The 20,443-nt window shown below is 50.0% G+C and overlaps 1 protein-coding gene across 3 annotated transcripts in view; it reads right to left on the reverse strand.

Annotated features, from left to right (window-relative positions):
- Window positions 1–20,443, reverse strand: part of IRAG1 (inositol 1,4,5-triphosphate receptor associated 1) — a gene marked incomplete at its 5' end in the record, with an annotated part of 96,672 nt that overhangs the window by 42,606 nt on the left and 33,623 nt on the right. The window contains 8 exons of one of the 3 annotated variants that reach the window (XM_081155639.1): window positions 626–1,243; window positions 2,367–2,411; window positions 2,619–2,671; window positions 3,411–3,488; window positions 4,560–4,733; window positions 6,851–6,921; window positions 7,987–8,087; window positions 17,327–17,484. In XM_081155639.1, the coding sequence (XP_081011765.1) occupies window positions 626–1,243; window positions 2,367–2,411; window positions 2,619–2,671; window positions 3,411–3,488; window positions 4,560–4,733; window positions 6,851–6,921; window positions 7,987–8,087; window positions 17,327–17,484 (1,298 nt within the window). Of the gene's footprint in view, window positions 1–625; window positions 1,244–2,366; window positions 2,415–2,618; window positions 2,672–2,816; window positions 2,970–3,410; window positions 3,489–4,559; window positions 4,734–6,850; window positions 6,922–7,986; window positions 8,088–17,326; window positions 17,485–20,443 lie in introns of those variants that run through there. The other 2 variants (XM_081155638.1, XM_081155640.1) reach the window with 2 other exon arrangements.

Here is a 20,443-nt window from a genome sequence, read left to right on the forward strand (position 1 = left end):
CCTCCCCTCCATCTCTGAACACCCCTAATCACCCCTGTATAGGGTGGCAGAGACCACTGTGCCTGGTTTGATGGCCAATGAAAGTTGGGGGACATCATGAATGCTGGAAGAAATTTACCACTGTGGGGAGCAGTTCCTCTCGGTCATTATTATACTTGGGGATGGATTTGAGGCCCTTTGTTAACAGACATCAGGAAGGAAAGCTTGGGGACGTGATGAAGGAAAAAGCTATTTCATCCTTGCCTAACCCAGGCCTAGGCATGACAAGGCACTCCATCAAGGGTTTCCTGTTTATGAGCCACCAGCTCCAGCTGCAGGGGGGATAACACAGCCCAGACTGAGGGCCCCTGTGCCTTCGCACACCACCTCCCCCTGAAATGTGGTGTGTGTGGCAACTATATCCCACACCAACCTCACCCTAGCAAGTGGAGTAAAAGCACCCGAAATGTGTTTATGAAGATGCTGCACAGTGGACCTGATTTATCAGGGTGGAGAAGTTTAGGACCCCATGAGGCCCAAGTCAGGCCAGAACTGTCCTGCCCCAGGGCCCAGCTCAGCCCAGAGGTCTTCCTCCCAGAAGGGACCTGGAGTGCACACCCCACCCCGCTGGCCCCCAGGAACACACCTCACGAAGCTTGGTCAGTTTCTGCATCCGCACGGGCTGCACTTGTATCTGAAGGTCTTTGAGTCCAGGCACCTTGGCCAGCTTGCTGCTAGCTTTGCCCGCAAAACGCTTTTCTTCCTCAACCAGGGGCAGCTTGGCAAGCACTTGCTGTAGCCGGGGGCCAGGTTCTTCAGGGCCGCTGTCCCAGGAGACCCCTCGCAGCAGGGGCGGCCGGGAAGGAGGGGGCCGAAGCTCGGCTTTGAAGCCAACCTTAGACCCTACTGGCTCTCCAGCTGTGCCTTTACCCTGGGGTGCCAGGGGAGCTGACCCTCCGGAGCTCTGGGCTGGACTTCTGGGCAGAGGGTTGCCCTCCTTGGCTGTCTTCAGGAGTGGCTTGTCCAGCTCACTCTCAGCAGGGCCAGGCTGGGGACTGTTCAGAGCCATTTTCCCCACACTGCCTGGGCCAGAAGCTGGGCCCTTGGGTGTGACCTCAGGGCACTGGAGGGGGTCAAAGTTTTCCTTTTGTTCTATTGCAATCTCTTTGGACTTCTCAACTGTGGGAGAGCGAGGAGTCAGCCTGCCCTGAGACACTTTCCTCTGGTCATTTTGCTTCCGGTCAGCTAGCCCTTTGGGGATATTCTGAAAGAGACAAGGTAGAACGGGGACCCTGGAGGCAGGCTGGGGAGGAGACAAGAGGGACCACTTCTGCTACAGGGCCTCTGACCCATAGACCCTGCTAAGGGATGTGTGTGTGTGCGAGCTCAGTGGAAGGGTGTGAGCTCAGTGGAAGTCTGAGCCAATAACGAGAACCCACAGACAAGCCCAAGGTTCATAAAACACCCAGGGACCTGCCATTCAAAACCTGCCAAGGACTTCCAAAGGGCTAGGAGCCAGAGAGAAGAGTGGGACAGAGGGCAGCTTGGGGGCAGTCACATGTTTTGGCCTTGACTCAGTTGTCCCAGATTCTAGTCCTGGCTCTGCCTAGTAAAGCCCGTAACTTTTAGGGATTCAGGTTTCCCATTAGGTTTGTGAACCTTCTGAAATTATATGCAAATATATATGCATGTTCGTGTGTGTGCTCTATGTATTTTTCTGGGAAGAGAATGCATAGCTTTTAACAACTTATCAGAGAGTTCCATAATCCAAAAGGGGTTATGAATAGTTAGATGAGGTGATTCTTGCAAAAGCAGTATCTTACTGCTCGGTCCACTCTCCTTTCACTTCCCAAGGGTCTGCTTTGTGAGGAGCACGTGGCTGTGTCTGGACATTTGCGTGGCTCTTTTATGTGCGTCCTGGAACTCCCAGGGGACTCTGGCCCAGACCCGGTTCTAGATGAGATTGTAGCGTACGCTGCCCTCAACACCCTCGCGAGAGCCTTCCTCTGAGAGGTGTGAGGGGAAGATGAAGTTTTCCTGCTGCCCCCAGGGAGGATCCCAAGCAGGGGCTGGGCCTCCCTGCAATTTCACTAGAGCAGCAGTCTTGCCCGGCTCCTGCTGGGCCCCATGGTGCCCTTGGTCTCCGGCCAGCAGCCTGGCTGGGGTGCAGGGCTACAGGCAGGACCACCATGCAGGTCACCCCATGGAATCCTGCCTCCTCACCCTGTCCACCTCAGACTTCCCGTCACAGTGGGGCAGAGCACCCTCTTGCTTCCCCAGCCTCGACCCTCCACTCCTGTGCACCCCCTCACAGGTTGCCTGGGGCCAGCCTAGGCCGCTGGGACACTGTGTCTCCCACACCCAAACTGAGCAGAGCTCAAACTCACAGGCTCGCCGAGGTGAAGTGAAGAGACGTTGGCCTCATCCCCCTTCTGCTAGAGAAATGAAACACGAGTCAGTCAGTGACGCGAAGGGACCTTATCTCCTCTTGAAATAGCCCCAAGGAGGCCTCTAGAGGTGATGCAGGTGCCTCCCCCACCCAGCACCCTCACTTCAGGGGGTTGTGAAGGGCCTCTCGGGGTTAAGGGGGAAGAGGAGAGACCGGCTGGCATAGAAAACCCAAATGGGGCCCCTGTTACCTGTGCTGGTGCTCCGGGCAGAGGGGACTGCGGGCCACTGCACGTATCCAAACCTGGAAAGGTCCAGACACTGGTGAAAGCTGTCCAGCACCCCACATGCTCAGCTGTTTCTTTGGCAAAGCACATCTAGTTCCCCAGAACGTCCTCCCTTGTGTCCCCCAGGCCTGGGAGCCAGTGACACCACCATTTGCTGAGTACCTCTCCCACGCCAGGTTCTGTGGCAAATCCTCATTTAATTATCACAGAAGCCACACAAGGAATTGAGGCGGAGGGAGGTCAAGGCCACACAGGACGTGTGAGCGCTGGGTCTGAACCCAGGCTGCCTGGCCTGAGCCTGAGCTTGCCCACAGCTCTGACACAGGCAGGCTGCTCTCCCTGGCACCCTCCTTCCCCGCTGGTTTGAGGGTGTGGCCCAGGGCACAGCCTAATGAAAGGAAAGAAGCCAAAAGGCAAAGAGTGGCCCAAACAGAGGCTTTTCCAAGTAAGCTCTGAAGTGACCTCTTTTTAACTTCTCTCTAGGAGAGTGCAGGTCATAGCCCCTTCCCCACAACCCACCTCATCCTGGGCTGGACCTGTCTCCCCACATTAGCCCCAAACCCCAATGTAACATATATCTGCCACTTCTGAGGCAGCCCAGCCAGGCCCAGCTAGGAGCCCCTGGGGAGGGGGCCAAAAAGGGGGTCTGCCTGGGAAACCTGCAAGATGGGAGGCCTCCTGGTCAGGCCAGGGGAGGGGTTGAGCTGCCACCCAAAGGGAGAAATGGCAGGAAATGCTGAGGGGGCTGGACCTCACCAGGCAGCGTGGGGATGGTGAGTGAGTTGCTCCGAGAGGGTGTAGGAGAAGCTCCGGGGCTGAGGTTTGGGGAAACAGCTGTTGAGAGACAAAAATTGGCAGCATTAGTGAAGGTTTAGGGCTTCAGTTTAACAAAGATATGCTTTCAGGTACTTCTGACCTCTGGGAAGGAACTAGGTCTGCCTCGTTGAGACCAGGGGCTGGTTCTGGATTGCCATAGAAGGACCCTCCCACAGCCGAGTGCCTCCCTGCTGCCAGCCCCAAAGAGGGGGCACTGGGTCATTTGCAGGGGTGAAGATTGGGGTTACACCCCTCAGCCTGCCTGACCTGACCTCAAAGCACCTTCTAGAAACAGAGGACCTGCCATTTCTTGGCAGGCACAGCTCCAAAAGCTATATATCTCAGACTTGACAGGATGACCCTGACTTCAGATGCTCCCCTTGCCTTCTAAATACATTCAGACTTGTCTAAAACTTGCCTTACCTCTTTGCTCAGGAAAAAGAGTGACTTTAGTGAAAGGTGTAGCAGGGTGGATTCCAGGGCCCAGGGAAAGCGTCAGTCTAATCCAGAAATTCCATGAAGACACCAAAGACCACATTCCCCTTCCTCACAGTGCCTAGGATCCTTCCCAGGGCCCACAGCTGGAAACTGGGGAGAAGGGCCCAGTGCTGGCTTTTCCAGACCTTTGCTGAGGAGATGCCTATAGAGCAGGACCTCCTGGGGAAGGTGGGGAGGTCATGTAGACTTATCCATGCAGGGTGACCCAGGGGTCTGTGCACATGGGCATCACACACAGAGAGGATTTCTCACTATGCAAGATTCAGAGCTGGGGGAGCCCCTGTGAAGTTCATGGGTATCATATGGGCTGACACTTCTCATAGAAACAGGAAGCCACGATGGTCACACACAGGCCCCAAAAACAAAAAGCAGAGTTTTCTGGGCTACAGTTGGGTCAGTATTTTGAAGCTTCTGAAATGGGGCAAGATGTCTTCTCCTCACCTGATCCTCTCCATAAGGCTCAGTCCTCCTGGCCCAGAGGCTGGGGGTAGGCAAGTCAAAGACCACCCCTTCCAAGCAGGGCTCCCAGTGCAGCTGGGGCCTGGCCCTCCCCCTCCCAGCCATCCTCAGAGGGGCTCAGGTACATCCTACCTGATGGGGAGTCTCCGGGGCTGCTCCTGGACTTCCTCCCACGGCGGGCCAGGAACCGCTCACTCACCAACTTGGCTTCCTCCAGCAGCGCCAGGTTTTTCTTCTTGTCCTCCTCTGAGATGCTGATGTCTGGCAGCTTGTCATTTACCAGGTCAATGACATGCCCCGCAGGGTCTGCAGAGGGAGGGTGAGCACAGGGTGAGGGTCCCTGCTACTCCATACCCCAGGCCAGGGATGCTGCCCAGAGCAGACTCGGCCAGCCAAGCCTCAGCCCAGTGCTGGGCTATGGAGAGGGCTGCGTGGGGACAGACAGGGCTTCCTCAGAGGTTTGGCCCCTCTGGCTTATAGCCTGTGGCTGTGGCAGGTCCTCTGTCACAAATGGTCATGAAGACACCTAGGTTCCCAGAACTGTCCTAAACTCTGCTGTAGGAAAAGCCAGCAGGAGCCCCAGCTCCGTGCTATCTGCCCCCCTCCCAGCGTGTTCTTCCTTCATGTCTCTGTTTCTTCAACAAGCTAGTGAGCTCAAGGTGTGTGGATAAAGGGAGCACTCAGAAGATCATGGGCCAGAGACACAATCCCATGGCCACCTTCCCTCTCTTCTTTCCTCCATTCACACTGTCTACCCCTATTCTTCTTCAAAACTGCCCCTTCTCTGGGTGCATGACACCCAGCTGCTCAGAAACATGGGAGTCACTCTGTACTCCTCCCTCTTCCTCAGCCCCCATGTCCAACCCGCTGATGATCCTCAAGTCCTTGTCATCATTTATGCGGTCTGGGTACCTGTCTCTGGAACGTGCCCTTCTCCTCCACTCTTGCTCATGAGCTCTTACCCACGCAACTACATCAGCCACTGCATAGGCCCCCACCTCCAGGCTATCCCCTCCATCTCATTCTCCACTGCCTATCACAGTGACCTTGCTAAGAGCCATGTCTGACCATGCCATTCTCCTGCCTCACCTCAGCAGGACTCCTCCTGGAATGATGCCCAAATGCCAAACTGGGCCCAGCCACTTTTGCTGATCCGTGTACTCCTCTTGAGGCCTCTCTCCTCCAGCCCCTTGGTGGTGAACAGCTCCCATTGCACCTCTCCAGCCTCCATTCCCCCTTCTGTTCATAGCTTCCCAAGGTGCATTGGGTGAAATCCCTCTGTCTTAATTCCATTAGTCAGGAAGGAGCTAACCCCACCCCTCACCTCACCTCAAGTGCCAGGAGTGGGACTGTGTACCGGCCTCAGCCAATCAATGACTTCAGTGCCCCCCGCCGCAGTGATTGGCTCAGGATGGCCTTGGGAGGTCAGTGAGAGACAATCCTGGGAGTTGTGTTGGATAATGGGGAAGAGGAACTCTCTCTCCAATGATAGGAGGTAAGGCTGGAGTTGTTGGTAGCCATTTGCCAAGAAGATAGGGGACTTGAGAGATGGGATGGGACAATTACTAATGATCCAACTTGAGCAGCTGGATTCAGCATTACCTGAAACCATAAACTCTGGCTTTTATTCATTTTAATTTTTTTTGGTTTAAGCTAGTTTGAGTTAGGTTTCTATCATTTGAGAGCCATGACTGATACACATGGCTGAACATTCAGTTGCTCTGTCATGGCTTCTGCTCCCCGCTCGTTGCTTCTTCTACCTGGAAGGCAATGCCTTTTATCCCTCTTCTCTATCTCTCCAACTCAAATACTCTGTCCTCTGGAATACCTATCCAAACTTCCCCCTCCTCAGGGAGAGTTTGGCCCCTTTCTGCCTCCATTTCCTTAACACTTCTGTAAAGGGTTTTATAATACAAAGTCCTGATTCTATCTGTTCACTTCTCAGTCTCTTCATAGACTATGGGCAGCGTGAAAGCAGGGACCAAGTCTGCATCATATCTGTGCTCTGATGGTCCAGAGCAGGCTCTGAGGGACCATTTGGGGTAGACTTGCATTCAAGCACATTCTTCCCAGAGGGGCAGAGGACCCTACTCCCTGAACCCTGAAATTGAGACTCACACAGCTATTCTCTCTCTCGTTGACTTCCCTGTCAAACAGAGACAGGCCCTGTCTTCACACTCTGGTCTTGTCTTTTTACCAAAAGAAACTGAGATGAAACATCATACTTCTCTTGGGCACCAACACGGAGGAGCTGATTGACTTTGTCCTATTGGGCTCATAAGGATGGGCCTGTCTGAGGAGCAGGATGTAGCAAGGGGCCTGGCCCTGCCAAACTGCCAGACCTCAATCTTCCTACTCAAGCACACCTTCAGCTGGACCCCTATCTCCAGTTGCAGAAGTAAGATAAATTGGCCGAGCCTTACCCACAGAAGTCAGCGGAGCAGTGGAAACCTTCAAGTGTCGGTGAGAAAGCCTCCGGTGGGGACTGTGAGCTCTGAAAGGACAGAGCCATCTTGTTAGAAAATTGTCCACAGCTTGGAAATAGGCCAACAGATGCCTTTGTATTTTTTCAAAGTCATATGAGAGCATCGTCTTACAAGCTTTTCTAAGTTTGGGAACTTGTTAGAAATGCAAATTCTCAGGCTCCACCCCAGGCCTACTAGATCTGAAACTCTGAGGGTGCGGCCCAGCCCTCCGAGATTGACCAGGCTCTGCAGCTGAGGCGCCTGCATGCTGAAGCTTCCTAACCACTGCCCTAGTGAGATGTAGCTTTGACTACTTGCTGTGTATTAGCGCCCAGAGTGAACATCTAACTCATAGAAAGCTCATAAAATATAAATAATTGTTGTCTGGTAGAGATGCAGATGATTTCTGCTTAGGAAAAGATAAAAATATTTCATTGCCCCATAGAACATTAACTTATTTTGTATCTAACTTAGCAATTTTATCCCGGCATTCTTTTCCTTCTCACTGATTAGATATGTATATCCGTTTCTTATAAACGCCTTTGAACTGGCTTTGTTACCCTGATGGGTCCTTCTTTAATGAGTTAAATATATCTTGGACACACGCTCACTATATATTTGTGTGAGAATTACCTCTGTAACATTCTGGAAATTGTACAATCTCATTCTAGCTAGACTAATGCATGGGCTGGTGCTGTGTAAAACCAAGGCAGTGACATCCCCGTGTGTGTGAGCCAAGGTCCCTTCCAAGAGATCATCCTCCACCCAGGACCAAAGACTCGCATCCTTCAGGTCTGTTTGCAAACATCTGGGCAGTTGTTACAGGAAAGTCCTCTGCTATGACTTGTACTTTTTAAAAAAAGGATTGCAGGGTGCAAAAAGCCAAACCAGGAGAGGGAAAATAATTTGGGGGAGAGGGAAAGATAATGAAAAGATCCCAAGCTCTCTCTTTCATTTCGAAAAATTGCATAACTGTATTCTCATCAATAAAATGATTCGAGAAAGAAGGAAAGATTTATAAAAATACAGCTGTCTAATCCCTGTGTGCTAGGAAATATTGTTCACAGCACAAATATCAGGCACCTGGGATGTACCTGTTGGCCAGGTTTTTGTCAGTTTCTCCTTCCAGTGAGCTGGCATCCCCAGTCAGGACGATGGTGGGTGGACTGCAAGATATTCCTGCGGCGGGAGGGCCCTGGTGGTTTAGAACGAAAACACAGATGGACTTAGGCTTGGGATGGAGGAAGCTTCCAGGAGCTGGAGCTGGAGCATGTATTCCAGCATCATGACACTCAGAGCCATCTTGATAAGGGGACAGATGCAGTTTATTTAGATTATTCTGAGAAAGATCTATCTATCTATCTATACATCTATCATCTATCTATATGTATATTTATATGTATATCTATATCATCTATATCTATCTACCTAGACAGATAGGTAGATAGATATATTCTCCTTCCTTCCCCAGCAGTCATTCACCTGAGCTTAAAAATGTCCACCTATCATGCACTAAGATTAGGGAACCTCTAAGCCATCAGTGGTGACAATCTAGGAAATCACTGACAATTGAAGAAAAATGTGGCAGAGTGCTCAGGCTGAGGTCACCTGGCTGGGAAACATGGAGGTCAGAAGAGGTGGTGGCACCCACATATTCCTGACATTTAGCGACAGTCCTACATTTGAGTAAATGTATGTGCTTAAAACCTCCTCTACTCATGTCATCTTTTTTCTTTTTAAACCACTTTATTAAGTTATGATTGACATACAAAAATCTGTACATATTTAATGTATGTGACTTGATGAGTTTAGAGAGTACACACCTGTGAAATCCTTACCACAATCTTTGACATAAACCTATTCATCACTTCCAAAAATTTCCTTTTGCCTTTGATTTATGATGATAATGATGATAGGAACACTTGTAAGATCTACCCCCTTAGCAAATCTTTAGGTACGCAGTACAGCATTGTTAACTCCAGGCACCTAGATCTCTAGCACTTACTCATCTGGCACAACTCCCACATCATCTTGATGGAGCCTCTTTACTCATGGGTGACTGTTACCATAGGAATGTCAACTGAAACACTGACTGCTTATGTGTGAGGTTCCTTCTCTGGGTGGACTTTATTTTGATCATGAAAGTTTGAGCTCTGAATATATTCATATTTGTCATATTTAGAATTTTTCTTATATGAATCCTTTGGTGAACAAAAAAATGTACTTTGGCTAAAATATCATTTTCATGCTAGGTATATCATAATGTTTCTGCCATCCTTGGAGAGGGGCTTTTACAAATTCCCAGCATGCTTTGGTGCAGATGGGATAGGTCTACATCAAGGGGCAGGAGGGGCCAATCATTAATTTCTGCATGTTGTGTTCTGAAACAAAACAAAACAAAACAAAACAAAACAAAACAATGGTGGTGGTGATGGGGTTATACTATATCCCCATGTCCAAGAGCTGAATATATTCAGGTTGCTAAGTTAATAAACTATGGTTTATTTTTATTTTATTGACATGGCACCTATTTCCTAAAGCAATTTGAAGTAACCAAAAATAAAATATTTTAAAAAACCATGAGACTATAAAAATGGAAGGATTTGGTAAATATACACATCCCTGGCAGGTCAAGAGAAATGCATGCTCCTCCTAACCATCCAGGGTTTGACTCTGAAGTTCAACAGTTTAACCCGAACCTAATGAAGCTGTGATCCACGTGGCCCAGGCTCTACGAAGGATGCCTTAAAGAACTGTTCATTGGACAAGAAAGCCAACCAGAGAGAGCTCGTCTTCACTCCCGCCTCTCAAAGGACTTGAAAGAGGAAGGACTCTCAACTCCCACCCTTGCCTGTCCTCTCCCCTTTGACTCTCCACTTGCTTCCCTGCCCCCCAAACCCTCTCTCCCTCCCCACCCCCCAGTTTACTCAGGCTCCACCCAACTATTTATTGAGCAGATTGTTTTGATTCCTCTCTTGATGATCAGCTCACAGAAGTTTTTGAAAGCCTTTGGGTACAAGAGGGGCCAATCTCTAAACATTCTCACGTTATTGTGCTTCGTTCTGTCCATCAGGCAAGCATTTGCTGGTGCCTGTTATGTGTCGAGGCCTATGGCAGGTCCTGGGAAGGCAACGGTAAACCTGGCAGGCCTCTGAAGTGCTCCCAGTTAGCACGATGGGGTGGAAAGTGGGGTGGAAGTACCCTCTCCCCAACCCCCATCCCCAGGTAGCAGTTAGGCCCTGGTGTCCTCGGGGTTGACGCTTGTGAGGTAAATGGGCTGCAAGGCATTGGGAGGCTGCTTTCTGGTGAAAGTTTTCTCTGCCTTCTGGTTCAAGGCCACTTACAGCAAAGTTCTACTGAGGTGGCTGCCATGCATGGGGCTGCAGGAACCCTCACTCGGAGGAGGGTTGGGGCAGACAAAGACAGAAACAAACCGTGGGTGGCAAGTGCCAAGCATGTAACCACACAATTTTAAGCTGCTTAAAAGCCAGGAGGCATGAAGCAATCAGGGAGAAAACCTTTATCCCTGATGGAATGTCCTGGAATGCTCCCCACTTTCTCCTTCTAATGTGTACAAAATGCACAGTAATAAAATCAAAGTGTTCTTTCCCTAATCAGCTCACAGAATGGTTGAGCAAGTTCTGTACAACTTCTAGTTTTTTTCAGAACTGTTTTGATGGGAACATTCAGTCTTGTGCAGGCCGTGTTTCACCCTGGCAGGCTCTGAGGAGACAGTGATCTAGGAGAGAGTGTGGGAAGATTCAGGGGCCCTCTGGGGTAAATTCTGCCAGGTGTTAATGTGGTGTAAATACCTATCCCTGCTCCCACTCTCAACTGCCAAACAGAGGCAGGACCTGAAGAAAGCTTGCGGGGCAGGGGGCAGTGTGGCCAAATACAGACCCCAGGCAAATTCCTGGCCTCAGGGCTTCAAGGGCTGGGGCCTTGGGAGCCACACTAATTCATGACACAGTTTCTCACTTACTAGCTGTATGAACTTGAGTAAATTCCCTTGACTCTCTGTGCCTCAGTTACTTCACCTGTAAATTAATGGTGTCACAGGGTAGTTACAAGGATTAAACAGGCTGAGATAGAAGTAGAATTGCCAGATAAAATACAGGATGCCCAGTTATACTTGAACTTCAGATAAACACCAAATAATTTCTTAGTATAAGTATGCCCCAAATATTGAATGGACATAACTGTATTTTCATTCGTTAAATCTGGCAGCTCCAGATGGAAAACTTGTGGGGGTACCTGGCCCCTAGTAAATGCTCAACGAGTGTCAGATGTTATTCTGTTATTATTACCTTCATTACTTTGGAATTGGATTTTGAAGAGACTATCCTTATTGGTTTTGGGTCTCAGCAATCATCTGGAGTTAAATTAAGGGGCCCAGCCTTTCTGGTGGAGCCACAGAGCACCTTCCCCAGGCACCTGACCACACAGCCTGAGTAACAGTAACTCCCAGAGAAGCCCACCGCCAAGGCCACATCCACCAGGCTCCACCCCTCCCTTCCCATCTGCTTCTCAGACCAAGAACACATGCCCTTTGTGGGTTCCAGACACAAGAAGCAAAGGAACAAATGAGGGTAGAGGGAAGTGACACTTTCTCAGACCTGCCGTGTGCCAGGCCCTGACCCAGACCTTCCCGGGTGCCTTCTCATTCAATCCTACCAGCAATTCTGTGAATGAACCTCAGAATACCTGTTTCCAACTTGGGGGTGGTAATACCACCTGAGCTCATAGACTCGTGAAGAGGAAATGAGAAGAGAAAGTGAAGGCCCTGAGTGTGAAGTAGGTGATTGGTACATTTCCTTCCTCTCCTCTCTTTACCACTTCAATCCCCACCTTACCAACAGAAAACAGACTTGTCCAGGGCTGTGCAGGTGGTAAACAGGGGAAGGGACTAAACACTAGGCCTGTTGGCTTTCCCTCTACATGAGCCACTCTTATAGCCATCTCCAGGTCTTTGGTCTCACCTCCCCGGTTCCTGGTGTCCCACAGGTCTCTAACACTCCTTTCTATTCCTCCAAGCTGCACCCTCCCTCATAAGCCCCTTCTTCCAGGGAGCCCTCGAAGTGCCAGGCTGAACACACAGCTGAAGAAAGAGAGCAGGGGCACCCCCTCACCCTGCCAGGGGCCCAGCTTCCCCTGGGTCCATTTCCCTTCCCTGCAGTCAGCCAAGCGCTGGGACACTGGGCCACCCCCCAAGCTCACCCACCCTATAATAAGCCAGCGGGTCACATTTTGTTCTCCTTAAATAAACTTATAGAAACATTTAAATATTTATTTCACTCAAAAGTTCCCAGGAATGCACAACAGTTTCCTAACTGCCTGGGTGCAGGGATAAATATAGGCCAGTGTCATAGACGGGAATATTATCTTCCTTTCCCCAATGTCACGTGAGTAGGCCTGGGCTAGGAAGCTCCAAGCAACTGCCCCAGCCCCAGCCCAGGCGGGAGTGGAGAGGTTAGCTCCCGCGCTTGGGCCTGGCCGAGAGAAGGACCCTGCCAGAAGGCAGTGTGGGGTGGTGAAGTCAGGGAGGCCTAGACTGGAATCCCGCCTGGGTGACCTTGGACAAGTTACTTAGCTTCTCTGTTTCATGTTCTCAAACATTGTGTGGCGCTGATAATCCCCATTTCCCAGGCTTGTTTTAAGGATTTGATGAATTAAAGCAGTAATAATAATGGTGGTGAGGGTAGTGGTGGAGGGTAGGCACTGTGGTTCCTCTCTCACAGCCCGGAGGGCAAACAGGGACTGCCTCTGGAAGGGGTGCTCTGGCCACAAAGAGGAATTAGTGCTCTTGTGACAGGATAGAAAGACTCTCCGGGGACTTGCGGGAAAATGATTATTCCAGAGGCAAGTCCTAAGAGCACGGGAGAGAGAGGAAGTGCCTCTGCTGAGGTCTGCTTCTCTCTCATGCCAACGGGCTTCAGGGGTATGGACGTGCGCACAATGTCTATTGGCCTTACTCCATGGAGAGCGCATCACCCAGCCAGCCGGTCACTCATCCATCTTCATCTTCTATCCTCTCCTCCTTCCTCCTTTCCTAACGCCATTCCTCCCTCCATTTCTTCCCACTTCAGTCCAGGAATTTAATCATCCGGCCTGCCAATAATCCACCCAACGTATCACGCCTCCAGCCAGCCCTCCTCCCGTAAGCAACCACTGCAGCTACAGCCTCCGCTGAGAAACGGAGAAACACACATGACAGACACAGCCCCTGGCCCTACAGCTCACATGTAGTCCGACAGGGGAGTCAGAGAAACAAAAAATGACAAGCTACTCCGTTGCTCAGAATAGGAACTAAGGACAAATAAATGTAATATACATCCCTGACCATTGTAACAACCAACGTTTCTCAAGCACGTTCTGCTTTGTCCTAGGCACTCACACGGCTAGTCTCACAGCTCTTGCTCTGTGACCAGAACCACTAGAAGCCACCCTGGTGGAACTGTCCTCTTGATCCTTTCCAAACTTCTTTTCCATTGAGAATGGGGCATCAAGCACCTGCTCCCCATGCCTGGGGGCTCTGGTGTCCAGGGCACTGGCTTTACCGATGGGTGGGGCCAGGGAAGGAGGCAAAGCTGACAGGAACTCCTCAGCAGACACTTGGGTTTCAGTCTCTACTGAACATGACACAAGTAGGTGACCTTTGACAATCATATAACCTCACAGAGATTTCATTTCTTCTTCTATAAAATAGAGATAATAATAACATCTACCTTGGCTGAATGAGCACATAGTGGGTGCCCAACAGATGTCTCCAATATCTCGTACAGCAGATTCTAGTGCTTTCCTGGTCATTTACTTAAAGATATTTCATTGAGGATCTTAATCTAAGCTGTTCTTGCAAAGGGTGTGCTGAGACAAGTAGAAAGGAGCTCAAGGGGACAAATTCAAAATCCTCAGCTGGAGCTTTCACAGTGCCACCTGGTTTCTGGTGACTGGAGTAGGCTCACCCACCATGATCTTCTCATCTGTAAATGGGATAGTAATCGCATTTATCTCCTAGAGCTGTGAGGTCACTGCTTATAGTGTTTAGAGACTATAGTGTCTGTCACATGGGAAGCATGGCATGAGGGTTCTCAGTGGGTGAGCTGTCCCCACTCTGCACAGTCCTTACCAGGTCCCAAATGTTTTACATGTTAATATCTACTTTGTCTTCATCTCATTCCTGACAGAGAGAATGGATTCTTTGGGTCCTTTTTAGCCCACGAGGGAGCACACATTTTCTAAGGGGTCTCCAGGGAGGTACCCCTCCCCTTCAAAGGCCAACCCAGAAAACATGCTCAGGGCACAGTCTCACAGAGTGCACTGGCAGGAGGCTTCAATTCCTTGTGGGTTTTGATTATAGCTTCTGATGGAGGACCTAAAGTGTGAGTGTGTGTGTGTGTGTGTGTGTGTGTCTGTGTGTGAGTCTGTGTGTGAGTGTATGTGTGTGTGAAGAAAGAAAAACAGGATCTAGGTCTACTGCTTTAGCATTTTTTGTGTGGGAAGGCCTCAGCTAGTGCTCGTGTCAGTGATGGGAAATGGGGGTTGGGGACTGAGGAACCAGAAGAAAGGCTGGACCCCGGGGAGCTGTAAACTCAGAAGGATGCTCCGTTCTTTGCCTGCCTCACAGAGTGGGAATTCACACGCTACCGGGAGTTCCAGCCGAGCCCTTCTGGCCAACCCTGCTTCCCTGGCTGCCTGGTTTCTGCTGCTCCCAAGAAATCAGGCTCCAGCTCCTGGAGGGTCCAGCCCAGCTCACAGGCTTAACCCTCCCCTGAGGCTGTGGCTGCCTGGCAAGGCTTGTCTGAGGGAGATGCTCTTCATTGACAATGACTATGGGCTTCTGGAGAACTCAGGAAGGCCCTGTGCCTGTCACTAAGGGCAAAGAATAAAAGAATGCTGAATCTGACGTGGCCTTCAGTCTGAGGCCTACCCTGCCCTAGCTCTGCTGTCCCTCAGGCCAAAGAAGGCACTCAAAAACTGGCTGAACAGACAGAGTCTAGGAGCCAGGTACTAATAGTTGCCCTGGGGAAAAGATGAGGAATCAGAAGCACAGAAAATTTAACAGCCTCACACAAGTTCTTTTGGCCAGAATGTGGAGGACCCCAGCTTGGTGTGAGTTCCAGAATCCACATTCTTATATCCTGTGCTCATGGTCCTCCTTTGTAAGACCGGAGCATTCTGGCTCTGGCTCACCTGAACTCCTCAGGGGTCCTTCTCCTGCTGGGCTCTGGCAATGCAGAGGCTATTGGACCCACAAACAGTCTCTTTCTTTTCTTGACTTCTCATAAGCATGGAGGTAGAGTCGTGGCATTTGAAGGAACTTCAGAGATCGTAGGGCCCAACCCCTCATGTTATCGAAGTCTGGCTCTAGCTCATGGTTACAGGGAGAATGAGCTGTGGGGACAAGGAATCTGGAGCTCCAGCCATTCTGCTAGGCTTCTCTGCCCCTCAACTGTGGTGGGCTCTTGGAGCCCATCCCCTGCTTGACCACCTCTAAAAACTCACCCTCACCTCTGACCCAATGGAGCTGCACCTGTGTGTGGCTTGAAGCCATGACGGTCAGAAGGGCCAGCAGGCTTTTGTGCTGTCTGGTTTTCTGTCTCCTGAGAAGGTTTGAAGAATCTTTTAGAGAAGGTGGGAACCAAAATGAACCAAACTCAATGTAAAAAGGTCTCTTCACTGAGGGTGCAGTTGCATCTTTGCTAATCTTTTATTATTATTTTTAGGAATACTTGTATTCTTGGGGAGCACAGCATGGCAGCTGTTTGGGGGAGTTGCCCAGGATTTCAGAGCTAGATTTTTGCATCAGAATCTGCTTAAGGGCACAATCATTGTTAGTGACGTGGAAGTGGTCAGGGATAGCCAAGGCAAGGAGTCCAGGGCTGAGGAGTAGGGAGCCTGAGGGGAAAGAACCCTAGAAAACAGTGACCTGAGGACTGGAGCAGTCACATTTGACCTCAGATGGGAATATTTTGCTCTGTGTAGTCATTCCTTTCTTTAATCTCCAAGTTTTCAGCAGATTAACACATTTTTTGGTTGGTTAAACCTTATAGTCCACTGTTGGCAATGCTTTGGGGGAATTGTCCTCGCTTGGTAGGAACCACATCAGGAGAGGGGTTGCAGCAGAGCACCGAGTTTGGGGAGGTCAGCAGTCACCGCAGAGGAGCAGAGGATCAACCTGGAGCCGCTGAGAGCAACCGAGGAGCAGCACCCCCAGTGCCCAAGACATTCCTGGGAGTAGCCTCAATAAAACCCTGAGCCAGCTGCCTTTAGCTGAAGCATGGGGCTTGGCCCACTGTCATTTAGAAACTCAAGGGCTTCCCAAGGCTGCCAAGTTCTGCAACACCATGAGCTTGGGACATGGAGATACAAGAGGCCATTCTTTTCTAAGTATTTATTAGCTAAGTGGCCAGAGTTATGATGTGTAAGAAAACAAATGTCATCATAACATGCAAATATTCACTAAGAATCTTCCCACTTGTCAAGTGAATGCTCCCTCGTGCATTCTTCCCTCACTTAACAAGTGTCTATCTCTTCTGGCCAAGGGCAGTTGGGATAACTGTCAGATACGACAGGATGATGCAAGTTCAGTGCAAAGTTCACCAGGTCAAAGAAACAAGGTTGGAGAATTTCACGTGCAAGGCTTTGGACCAATGAGGAGCAGATGGAGCCAGACTAGGTTGAGGCAAGAGAATGGTTTGAACATTGAAGGACTGAAAGAGCTCCTTGGGAAAGAAATGAAGATTTTAAATATTAAACAGAATCTCCGCATGAAGGTGCTGTACAGAAAAATGTGAAGGAAGTGTATCAAGTGAACAGATCGTCTTGCTGGTATAAAAGTAAACATACCCATGCCAAAAGCAACACATTCGATTAATTCTTTGTTCATTCTAAAAAGTGACATGTAATCTATATTTTCTAGTATATATTGCTAAAAATAACTTGCTTTCATAATTTCATTTTTACAATATAATCTCAGTGAGACCCTTTAAATCAACTTACTTTCACCATTTCCTTTTTAAATAATATAATTTTGCTAAAATTATTTTTCACTATTTACTATGAAAATTTGATCTTCATTTTAAATGGATTTGCTGTGACTCTTGCTGGTGCTCACGACCCTGACATGATGAGGCTCTCCTCCAAGCCTTTCTCCATTGTGGGAGGGAGCCTACAGGGTTAGGGTGGTTTGATGTCCCAGGAAGCCTCAGACAGCCTAGGAGGCTCCACTCCCAGGGTACGTGGGGGCCTTGGGCAAGTCAAAGGACCTTTGTGTGTTTATTCCTATGTGGACACTGCACACCTTCCCCAGCCGCCCCCTGCAGCCTGTGTGGGCTGTCGGCAAACCCTCTGGCCAGGCTGGGCATTGTGACCTCAGCCCAGGGCGCTTGGCTTGGCCTGGGCCAGGCTAGCCACAGGCAGGGAGGGGGCACTTACTTGGCCGGTGGGGCTCTGGGCTGCCTGTGGCTCTCCAGGGGGCTCCTCGTCCTCGGGAATGTGGGGCATGGCAGCCTTCTGGCAGGAGTGGCCACGGGTGCCCGGAACCTCTGCTGTGTCAGCCCAAAAGATGCTCCAAGAGGCCTGGGCTCCGCAGGCTGAGGAGATGTCAAAAGGACAAGTCAAATCCACTCCCATCCCTGACCCGAGCTGGGTTCCATTTCCAGGGGTCATGAGCCATAGAGAGAGCCTGCCCGAGTTTGCGTCAACACCAGAGGTAGAAATAGAGGGCGTTTGGAATTGCATTCCCTCCTGTTCGCTAGCTCTGTTTACAAAGTCAGAGGTGGCCTTAGAGATTTTGCATCTAATTTGGCCCTTACAGTAAACACAGCTATCCTGAAAGAGAGAAAAGTGCTTCAATCTCCTCAAAGCCACAGCTAATGGAGGACACTCCATAGGGATCAGATGTACTTGTCTACCATTTATTGAGCACCTACTGGGTGCCGGGCACAATCCTAGGAGCATTACCAACATTGCCTAATTTAATCCTCATGATGACCCCTGATGCAGGAGCCAATATTCACATTTCATAGATGAGAAAACTGCTTCAGAGAGTGGCAGCCACTTGCCCAACTCACAGAAAGAACCAAGCATTTGAATCCAGATCTTCCTGATTTTGAGGCCAGAAGTCTTTCCACTATACCACACAGCCTTCCTTGGCTGGGTGGGGGAGGAGGGAGGGATGGTGTTTCCTGTCTTCCTGCCTCATGGCTTGCCTCATACCCTTCAGCAGCTTTTCCAACCCTCAGTACGGGGCTCTCTCACTTGTGGACGGGCCTCATTGGGCCTGTCAGCCTTGCTAAAGCCATGATTCTGGAGGGTTGGCCTGGGTGGATCTCATGTGCCTGTGCAGCATTCACCCCAGAAATCTTGGGTTGCCTCCTCCTAACCCGGGCTGCCCCCTCCTGTGGTGTAGCAGCCTGAGGTCCTGCTGGATTGATTCCAGTTAGCATTACTCTCATCCATCTTGCCACAGTGATTGACTCAGGGAAAGACAAGGGATTTAGCCTAAGCCCATGAGCTCATGGCAGTGTGCTGGGGCCCAGATGCCTTCTCTTGCTCCAGTTGGTAAAGCATGCAGACGTGGGCCTGGTGTTGCTGCTGCAATTTTGCTTCTATGGGGAAGGCCAAACTGAGGATAAAACTGCCACACACAGAGGATGGGGCAGAGTCAACACACCTGCAGGGAAATGGAGCTGGAGCCCTGATCAAAGTTTACCTGTGACTTGGGTTTTCTTGTAACTACTAACATGTAACTACTATACTGTCAATTGTAACCAACTGCTCTTTCATTTTCCTTGCCAGTCAAGGGGCCTAGGACCATGGTCTCTCCAACTGACCTGAGCCAGTGGGTCTGGCTCCTCTGCTTGCTCCTAGAAAAGGAGACCAGTGATGTTGGGTCTCCATCTAGAGAGACAGGATAACAAGGTAGAAAGAGCACAGGCTTTGAAACCAGGTTCCTGGGTTTGGATCCCCACTCTGCCTCTCGGTGTCTATGTGGCCTTACACATTGGCTTCACCTCTGAGCTTCGGTTTCCGAGTCAGGGGAACAGAGGTGAGAATGCCTCCCACATAGGACTGTTTCAAGGATGCGATGAGGTAGAGTGCCCAGCATGCAGTAGTGCTCCCAGAGGCCATGTAGGTGCTGGAGATCTGCAGCCTAGGAAGTTTGGCCGGAGTCCAGGGGGCTCTGCCTGACCTCTTTCCACCTCTAAACTCCTTCAGGTCCCTTTCCCCTAGTGGGGTGTGGACACCTTCGCAGACCTGTAGAACCAACAACTAGCGTGGTTCTACAATTTCAGAGGTTCCTGAAGGAGCTGCTCTGCTGGGCAGCAGATGAAAACCACCAGACACAGGGTCGTCCTTAAACCCTGCCCTCAGCCATAGTCGGGGAGCTGCTGGGACACAAAAGCAGAGAACAGAGGACGCTCTCATTTACTGAGTACCTACTATACAAGACACAGACTGTTGGAGGCTCCAGGAGGAAGAGCCAGAAAGCACTGTCACCTCCCATGATACTAGATATCTTTCCTTCCCACAGAAAGGGCTCGAGAAGGACCTAGAGCCAGAGTGCTGTGGGGCAGGCTCATGTCTGGCATCAGCCACGGCCCTGACAGACGCCCACACTTGACATGCACCCCTGACTGATCTCCCAGATGCAGGCAAGAGGTCTGATTCCTTATAGGTAACCAGAAGATTTATCCAAAATTTTTGTTGATTTGTATTTAAAGACTAGAGAACTTCAGCCCCGGGGATGGTTGAGGTGACTGTCACCTTGACTTTCATCATTTTCTGCAGTGGAAAGGTAGTCCCATTCACCTGCGAAACAGTGTGGTGACCCCTGCTGGACAGCTCAAGACATCTCATCTTAGGTAGAATATCCATGAACTGAGTTATTGGTTGGTTCATTCATTCACCACAAGCACTCACTTTACACCCACTCTACCAGGCCCTGTGCTAGGTGCCAGTGACACAAAGATGATGAAAATGAGGCCTTGGCCTTGGAGAAGAACAAAGCGCGGTGGCAAGAGGCAGGTGGAAAACAGCATAATGGGGTAAATAATTTGAAAGTGAGAAGTTGCAGGATCCCAGAGAAAGGTTCCTAACTATGGGATGATGATGGGTGGAATATAGTTTTGGTGAAGAGTCTACATTAGAAATGGTGTTTGAGCTGAGCCATGAACACTAAAAGGCTAAATGGGATTTCTCTGAACGGACTAGCTGGAGGCCTAGAGGGGGAGATGAGACAGGAAGGGAGAAGTCGTGCTGGACAGATTGATCCTAGCTCTCAGGAATGAGAGCTATGGGGCCAGGTCATGCTATCCCCCATCCTAATTGGTCACTATGGGAATAAATTGAGCTTTTTATTTGCCCAACGGTGAGCTCTGTGATTAACTTCTATTATCTTTACTTGGATTTCAGCAGCAGTGATATCAGTGGTGCTGGTAGCAAGGTAACAAGAGTATCCACAAACCCCAGTTCTATCAGGGAAGTTGGCTGCACCTGCCAAGAAATCACTTAAAATGATATGTGATGTATGTGCAGGTCCAGGCTGTC

The sequence above is a fragment of the Miniopterus schreibersii genome, assembly GCF_964146895.1.
Source record: "Miniopterus schreibersii genome assembly, chromosome: 12".
NCBI lineage: Eukaryota > Metazoa > Chordata > Mammalia > Chiroptera > Miniopteridae > Miniopterus > Miniopterus schreibersii.